This window comes from Hirundo rustica, chromosome 15 (assembly GCF_015227805.2).
Source record: "Hirundo rustica isolate bHirRus1 chromosome 15, bHirRus1.pri.v3, whole genome shotgun sequence".
NCBI classification, from domain to species: Eukaryota; Metazoa; Chordata; class Aves; order Passeriformes; family Hirundinidae; genus Hirundo; species Hirundo rustica.
The window spans coordinates 14,572,323-14,581,355 of record NC_053464.1 but is presented as its reverse complement, the minus strand read 5'-3'; the positions used below and the strand labels follow the sequence as shown (position 1 = coordinate 14,581,355).

Sequence of the window (9,033 nt, the reverse complement as noted above, 5' to 3'; positions counted from 1 at the left end):
GCAAAAATGGGACAAAAATAAGATTAAAATGGGGCAAAAATGGAGTTAAAATTTGGTTAAAATGGGAAAAAATGGGGTTAAAATAGGGTCACATGGGGCAAAAATGGGGCACAAATAAGACTAAAATGGGGCAAAAATGGAGTTAAAATTTGGTTAAAATGGGGAAAAAATGGGGTTAAAACAGGGTCACATGGGGCAAAAATGGGGCACAAATGAGACTAAAATGGGGCAAAAATGGAGTTAAAATTTGGTTAAAATGGGGAAAAAATGGGGTTAACACAGGGTCACATGGGGCAAAAATGGGGCAAAAATAAGATTAAAATGGGGCAAAAATGGAGTTAAAATTTGGTTAAAATGGGGAAAAAATGGGGTTAAAACAGGGTCACCTGGGGCAAAAATGGGGCAAAAATGAGACTAAAATGGGGCAAAAATGGAGTTAAAATTTGGTTAAAATGGGGAAAAAATGGGGTTAAAACAGGGTCACCTGGGGCAAAAATGGGGCACAAATGAGACTAAAATGGGGTAAAAATGGAGTTAAAATTTGGTTAAAATGGGCGAAAAATGGGGTTAAAACAGGGTCACCTGGGGCAAAAATGGGGCAGGCACAAATGAGACTAAAATGGGGCAAAAATTGTGCAAAAACGGGGTTAAAATTGGGCAAAAATGGGCCAAAATTGAGATTACAATGGGGCTAATTGGGACGTTTTACAGGACGAAGCTTCCCGTGCTTCTGACCTGCTCCAGGTGCTGCTCCAGGTGCAGTTTGGCCTCGGCCAGGTCCCGGCAGTGGCTGTCGAAGGCCTCGGCGACGGCGGCGCGCTGCATGCGCAGGTCCTCGGAGGCGTCGTGGATGACGTTGTTGATCAGGGATCGCAGCTGCACCGAGGCCAATTTTTCCTGTTCCGCACTGGAAATGTTGTCATGGCTGAACTGGGCCCAGGACTTGGGGGTGGAGGCGCTGGAAGAAGGAGGATTGGGGTAAAATAGGGATTTTTGTCCTTAAAAACATTGGGAAAGTGATGTTGGGTGTTGGGTGGTTCAGGTCTTGCTGATTTCCCATAGGGAATAGGATTAATACTTTAATAAAATAATAAAGAATTTTCAAATTAATAAAAATCCTCGAATAAATGAATAAAAATTCTCGAATAAATTTATAAAAATCTTCTAATAAATCAATAAAAATTCTCAAATAAATTAATAAAAGTTCTCAAATAAATTTATAAAAATCCTCGAAAAAAATAATAAAAAATCCTCTAATAAAGTAATAAAAATCTTCTATTAAATTGATAAAAAATCTCAAATCAATTAATAAAAATTCTCGAATAAATTTATAAAAATCTTCTAATCAATGAACAAAAATTCTCACATAAATTAATAAAAGTTCTCAAATAAATTTATAAAAATCCTCGAATAAATTAATAAAAAATCCTCTAATAAAGTAATAAAAAATCTTCTATTAAATTGATAAAAAATCTCAAATCAATTAATAAAAATTCTCGAATAAATTTATAAAAATCTTCTAATCAATGAACAAAAATTCTACCATAAATTAATAAAAATCCTCCAGTAAATCAACAAAAAATCTCAAATCAATTAATAAAAAAATCCCCAAATTAATAAACTCTCACTCCTGTGGCTTCAGAGGGAACTGAAGCCTGAGACAAAATCAGTCCAAGTGCTTCCATCTTCAGCTAAAGCTGCTCAAAACATTCACACATTTTATTTGTCCAGTTCAGTCCCAGCAAAGAAACTTGGGAATATATTCAGGATTTACAGGCTGGAAATAAAAAAAGAAGAAAATGGGATCTTGACAGGCTGGAGAAGGGAAAGCTCCAGGGAGAGCTCAGAGCCCCTTCCAGAGCCTAAAGGGCTCCGGGAGATCTGGAGAGGGATTTGGGACACGGGATGGAGGGACAGGACACAGGGAATGGCTTCACACGGAGAGCAGGGATAGATCGGATATTGGGAAGGAGTATTGAGACAGTGGGGAGGGGCTGGAATAGAATTCCCAGAGAAGCTGTGGCTGCCCCATCCCTGGAAGAATCCAAGGATGGATTTTGGCGCAACCTGGGACGGTGGAAGGTGTTGGGATTGGGTCTGGATGAGCTTCCAGCAACTTCCAACCCAAATATTCCACGCAGGACACCCAGCACAGCCTTTCCATCCATGGAGCTGCCCCGAAGCCCTTTCCATGCCCAGCTCCAGCTGGGACTGAGCGTTCCAGGGGTGTTATCCCGGGAAAGACTCACTTCTCCTCGAACTTGACGGAGCTGGGGTGGGACTGGATGTTGGTGCTGTCGTTGCAGTAGCTGACGCATTTGTCGTCGATGTGATACGTCTCCACCTTGTCCGACCAGTCCAGCTCGCAGTTCTCCTTCTGGATCCGGTTGGATCTGGAAAGTTGGGATCACAGCTCAGCTGGAAGCAGGAGAATTCCCGACCCATCCCTGTTTGGGAAGCGCGGCTCCGCCCTTTGTGCTCCGCAGGGAAGCGGGACCACGAAATTCCTCGCAGGATGGAAAAATCCCAAACTCTCCCTCCCACCGCCGTCTCCCGGGAAAGCAGGAGATTGAGATGGGATATCAGGAAAAAATTCCGGTGTGAGGATGTCTGTAAGAGGAGCCTGATTGGGAGGGAATATCGGGAAAAAATTCCAGTGTGAGGCCCTGGAATAGAATTCCCAGAGAAGCTGTGTCTGCCCCTGGATCCCTGGAAGTGTCCAAGGCCAGGTTGGAGCACCCTGGGATTATGGAAGGTGGAACGGGATTATCTTTAATGATGTACAGATTAAAATCGCTGCCTTGTTGTTAATTAGAGCCACAGATCGCTCGGTTATTTGTGATTATAATTATTGTAATTACAAACGCCTGTGGGTTGTATCCGCTGATAACGCCAGGTGTCACTGTCAGCCAAGGAATGGGGAATTCTCCGGGAAAATGGGAATAAAATGGAACCGGTTTAAAGGGGATTAAAGCCGGGCAAAAATGGGGCAAAAACGGGAATAAATGGGGATAAAATGGGATTCAAATGTGGTGAAATGGGGCAAAAATGGGGCTAAAATGAGGTTAAAATGGGTTTTAAATGGGAATAAATGGGGCTAAAACTGGTATAAAATGGGAATAAATTGCTTAAAATTTGGGCTAAAGTATTTTAAAACAATTAAAACCCCCAAAATAAACTCATTAGGTTCCTCTCATGCTCTAATTAATATAACAGAGGTATTTCACATTAATTGGCATTTACAGCCGTATTTTTAAAACCAATATATTTTTTTAATCAGGTAGAACAGGAGAAGGTTATAGGATTTTTTAAACTAAAATATCAAGTTTCCAGCAGTTAATTCCTTTATATTGATAAACGTCTTTCCAAAGAATTAGTTAGAAATTTTAAGTAAATAATCCTTTGGAATGGCAAGGAACATCCGGCCTGGCACACAGAAATTCCAGATTTAAAGTTCACACTGACATCTGGTGGCAAAAAAAATTTTCCTCTTGGAAAGCTCCTTTGATCCCAAAAAATCCCTTCAATAGTACAAAGATATTCCCAGGAAGATACCCAGAGAATGTTGGAATTTAGTGTTGGAGAACAAATCCGACACAGCTCCGGAAAGCAGGGAAATCTGAATCTACCTGAAAATCCGGAGTTTTCCAGGTTTAGATGGAATCCCCACAGCTCCTAGGCCTGGCCTGGCTGAGATCTGTATCCACCTTTATCCCAGGAATTACTGGGCTGAAGAATCCTGGGAAATGTTTTACCTGATCTGGGTGGTAGCTTGGATGATGGTTCTTTTCAGAAGGTCCCGGATATCCCGGATAAGATCTGCTTCCTAAAGAAAAACAGGGAGAATTCCGTGGATCCGGAGCAGGAAACACAATCCTGAGGAGCAATTTGTGAATAAATCCTTAAATTTCCTTATCTACTCTCACGTTGTTCTGGTAAAACTTGGAATTTTTGAGTCACCTGATCCTGAGGGAACTCAGCTCTAAACCCATGGAGGCTGAAAAATGTGGAATACTTCTAAAGCCTGGGAAATCCCTGGATTCCATGCAAAAGTCTGGGTGCTATCCCATTATGGAAGGAATTCTTCCCCGGCACAGATTCCCAGAGAAGCTGTGGCTGCTCCGTCCCTGGAATGCTGAGGTTGGACGGAGTTTGAAGAAACCTGGGATAGTGGGAGGAGGTGGGAATCGATGATTTTTAAAGTCCCATCCATCCCAAACCATTCCAGGATTCCACGATCCCATCCGAGTGAACGGAATAAAATAACTCCTTGCTCCATTTTGAGATAGGGAAAAATCAGGGAATATCCCCATGCCTGGAAGCACATTAATCAGGATGGACTTGATGAGCTTTAAAGTCTTTTCCAAACTCAAAATTTCCCCGATTCCCTGAATTTTTGTTACAAATGTCCCACACCAACTCTCCCCTGTTTATATTTTTAACTGGAAAAAACTCTTAAGTATTGATTAGAAATCAGAAATTACACCCAATTCCCATTCAAAATATTCCTAAATCCTCTCATGCCCTCTGTGTGCAATCCTAGAATATCCTGATTCGGGAAGGATCCACAGGGATCAAGCAATTCCTGGTTCTTCCCAGGATAATCCCAAAAACCCCACCAGGTGCCATTGCCCAAACATTTCAGTCTGATCCATATTTTTTGGATATTAATCCTCTGGTTTAATGAGTAACTGATCACGAACCGACTGTGATTGGAGGCTGCAGGTGAACGATCATTAATTTAATTGATGGGATATTGGAATAGGTGGAATTCCAGGATGGAAAATACGCTGGAAAACGTGGGGTTTGTAACATCCAGCACTAGAACGATGCTGGAATTTGAATCTCTGGTGACAGGGTTGGGAAGAACTCAGGGAAAATTCATGACAGCAACCGCTCAAATCTGGGTAATTTGAGCATGGCGACAGCCAAGGAATGTCCCACTGTTCCTGAACTTTTGGATTGTGTTGTTTCCAAGTGTAACCTGCGGAGAGGAAGGGGTTTCAAGGCGAGTCGAGAAGGAATTTATGACAGAGTAAGATTTTTTTGTGTTGGCGCAGGAAAACTCTGGGTTGCTTTTGTTGGTGTCCGGGCTGACGGAGGGATCCCCTCTCCTCCAGCCACACTTTTCAAAGCCGTGGGAAAAGTGACTTGAGACACTTTTCCAACAGAGGAAGCACTCGGGGAGAGGGGAAAAAAAAAAAAAGAAAAAGAAAAAAAAAAATCCTTGGAGTGACAGCAGGAGTCCAGGCAGGGTCACCGGACCGGGAATGGCAGGAGACACCTCCTCATCCCACCTCCTCCTCGCTGCTCCTCATTCCAGCGGTGCCGGGGCTGTCTCCAGCCTCAGGTGCCGCTCACCTTCAGCAGCTGCCTCTCCACCTGATCCGCCACCAGGTCCGGGGGCTGCCGCCTCTCCCGGCACTCCAGGTTATCCACCACAACCGCGTAGGGCACCTCGGTGGCATCGAGCGCCCGCTCCAGCCGCAGCTTCTGCGCCGCCAGCAGGTTGGTCTCGGCGTCCAGCTCCATGATCTCCTTCTGCAGCTCCGTCCGCCAGAACTGGACGTCCTGCAGCCGCTGTCCCAGGGTGGCCTTGGAGTACTGCTGCGCTCGCTGCGCTCCCGCGGCCGCTTGCTTGGCCAGGCGCTTGGCCTCGGCCCGGCCGCGCTCCGCCTCCTCGCCCGCCGCCAGCGCCTGGTAGTTGACGCCCGCGTTGCGGCGGTGCCACTCGGGCAGCTGGTACTTGGCGGTGCGGAGGCCGGCCATGGCCATGCCGCAGCAGGAGCGAGGCCTCTCGCTGCGGACCACATGGCAGATCTCTCCGGGCAGCGGGCAGGAGGGAACCACCGGGGGATGCGGCTCCTCGGGCTGCGCCATGGCGGAGCCGCCGCCGCTCCCCGCGTCCTCCCTCACCGCGGCAACCAAGGCGGGCCCGCGGGGTGATGGACAGGCGAAAACACCAATCCGAGAGAGGATCCGCCCACGAGAGAGGCTTTGATTGGTTGAGCTGTCTGAGCCCGCCCCCTCCCCTCGCGTCCCGTTGCCGCGGTGACGGCGGCTCGTTGCCATGGTGACGGGGAAAGGCGGGAAGGCGGCTGCGGGAGGTGTCATGGCGGCCGGGGCCGCCCTCATGGAAGTCTGGGAAGGATGTTGGGATGCTGGAAAGTGTTGGGAAAATTAATCCACGAACACCAGAGGTTCATGTCCAAAAAAGAGACAGAGGAGTCCTTTTACTTTATTCGAATAAAGGGAGAGGCCATGGGGCGTTTCCCCTGGGGTCTCTCAGTTTTTCGGAGGACGCAGCCTCCTCTTTATCCTAATTTCCCAGCTGCATTTCCCTCTCTCTTTCCCCATTGGCTGAGGTACTTGAGAGGTACAGACTTCCCAAAACGCCTAAGACTTAAGATTCCCCTTTTAATGTATAACCCACCCCCGCTCCCCAAATCTTTAATTTTCATGGGGTTTATGGGTTTTCCCCATTGTTGCTTTCATCTTTCAATATTCAATTTCATTGAATACCAATGAAAAACTGTAGATTTGTTTGTAAGGGAAAGTATCTTTTTCTCCATTCATCAATCAGTAGAATCCTTCCCATTGTTTCTCTTATCTCTCAGTGCTAGTTTTATCTACTAGCAGACCCAGGGCTTGTTTGTAAAGACAAATTTCATTTCTCTCAAAAGTGCCCGGAGAAGGGCAGCAGGATGGAGGGCTGGGAACACAAAGCCTTTAAAGAACGGCTGAGGGAGCTGGGGTTGTTTAGAGTGGGAAAAAAAGGAGGCTCAGGGGTGTCAGGATTTCATCCCAGTTCCAGTTTTCCCAGAGAGCTCCCGCCGGTTTTAGGCCGCTCCGTTGAACACATTTTTGCTCCTTGTTCTGCTTTTATTCCCAAATGTTCGCTGTTGAGGCCTCTCCTGCGACTCTGGTGCTGTCAGGGAAAAGGGAAAAGGGAAAAGAAGGGGGGAAAGTAAGGGGGAAAAGGGGGAAAAAAGGGGGAAAAAAGGGGGGGGTAAGGGCGGGGGAAGGGGGAAAAAACAGGGAAAAAGGGGAAAAAGGAAAAGGAATCCTGGTTTGGATCTCCTGCCAGAGATGTAGATCTTGATGAGATCTGTGGGATTCTGTGGCCTGGGAACGGTGCTTTTTCCAGCTGGCAGAACTTCGGGATGAACACAGCAGGTGTGGGCAGAATTCCCGGAGTTCCACGAGGAATCCCATGCTCCAGGTGGATTTTAAAAGCACCTCCCCATCCCACGGCATTCCTGCAGAGCTTGGGGAATCACTCCCGCTCTGGAAAACCAGGAATGTAAAAAAAATAGCCGGATTTGGAGGGAATTATTGCTCAGATTCCCTCTTCTCCCAGCACTTGGAGCTTCAGGGGCAATTTGGGGAAGGATTATGGATATCCCTGATGGAATTTGGACATCCCTGCTGGATTACAACAGCGCTGGGAGAATTCCAGCCTCCAATCCTGTTTGCTCCGGAGTTTCCTCACGCTCCGGAGCTGATTAGCTCTTGGAATAATCCGGTTTGGGTGGCAGCAGCCCGTTGTTAATGCCACAACCCACGGCTTTTATCCCGTCTTTTTCCATGGATCCCAACGATTTGTTCTTCCCTCTGCCTGTGGAAGGTTTGGGAATGATCCCTGTGCTCGGGAATGTGTTCTGTGCATCTAAACAAAGCCTGGAATGCAATCCCAGCTCTGCTCCGGGGTTTTGGAATCTTTTCCAAGGATAAATAGGATCCAATGGAATTTCTGGGGTTTACTGCGTAGGGAAATGCTGATTTATTTCTTTAATTCCTTCATGGAATTAAATTTATTTAACTTCCTTTTTTTAATTCCTTCATGGAAAAGAGGGATAGGGGTTTTTTTTTGGGATGCTGGCAGAGAGACCTGGCAACAGTTTGGGAAAGGTGGATGAGGGATAAACCTGGATCCAAAAATCATCCCTGGGACAGCTCAAGGACAGGGAAGAGACCCCGTTCCTCCCGTCTTTCCCGGTTTTCCAGCCTAATAATAGGATCAGGGATGGATTCATCCTCCTGGGGGGCAGAGAGGGACACGCCTGTCCCCTCATCCCGGTGTTCCTGTCCTCATCCTGGTGTTTCCATCCCTCATCCAGGTGTTCCCTCATCACGGCGTTACCCTGTCCTTATCCCGGCGTTCCCGTGTCCTTCATCCCGGTGTTCCTTTCCTCATCCCGGTGTTCCTTTCCTCATCCCGGTGTTCCTTTCCTCATCCCGGTGTTCCCGTGTCCTTCATCTCGGTGTTCCTTTCCTCATCTCGGTGTCCCCATGTCCCTCATCCCGGTGTTCCCGTGTCCCTCATCCCGGTGTTCCCGTGTCCCTTTCCCCCTCATCCCTGTTTTCCCCTGTCCCTTTCCACCCTTTCCCGTGTCCCTTTCCCCTTTTCCCGTGTCCCTCATCCCTGTTTCCCCGTGTCCCTTTCCCCCTTTCCCCTGTCCCTCATCCCTGTTTTCCCGTGTCCCTCATCCCTGTTTTCCCGTGTCCCTTTCCCCTTTTCCCGTGTCCCTCATCCCTGTTTCCCCGTGTCCCTTTCCCCTTTTCCCGTGTCCCTCATCCCTGTTTCCCCGTGTTCCTTTCCTCCCTTTTCCCGTGTCCCTCATCCCTGTTTCCCCGTGTCCCTTCCCCCTTTTCCCGTGTCCCTTTCCCCCTTTCTCGTGTCCCTCATCCCTGTTTTCCCGTGTCCCTCATCCCTGTTTTCCCGTGTCCCTTTCCCCTTTTTCCGTGTCCCTCATCCCTGTTTTCCCGTGTCCTTTTCCCCCTCTCCCGTGTCCCTCATCCCCTTTTCCCGTGTCCCTCATCCCTCTTTTCCCGGCACACACCGATCCATGTGCCTGCGGCGCTGCCGCCGTGCAGGAGCCGCTCGCCCACGCAGCTCCAATTCCCCGTCTGGAGCGGGGAAAAAAACCCGGAGCGATCCCAATCCCAACATTCCCGGCTGGCTGCCCCCGGTCTGGAGGGACGGGAGGGGGAGGGAGGGCACATCCAAGGGAATTTTGGGATTAGGGAATG

The 9,033-nt window shown here is 48.0% G+C and overlaps 1 protein-coding gene across 1 annotated transcript; it reads right to left on the bottom strand.

Annotated features, from left to right (window-relative positions):
- Positions 1 to 371: 371 nt before the first annotated feature.
- TEKT4 (tektin 4) lies at positions 372 to 5,880 on the bottom strand. Its single transcript, XM_040079442.1, has 5 exons — positions 5,362 to 5,880; positions 3,756 to 3,826; positions 2,250 to 2,393; positions 736 to 958; positions 372 to 386 (listed from the first exon to the last, which is right to left on the bottom strand). Exons 1-5 carry the CDS (start codon positions 5,878 to 5,880, stop codon positions 372 to 374), a joined length of 972 nt encoding a protein of 323 aa, XP_039935376.1.
- Positions 5,881 to 9,033: the final 3,153 nt, after the last annotated feature.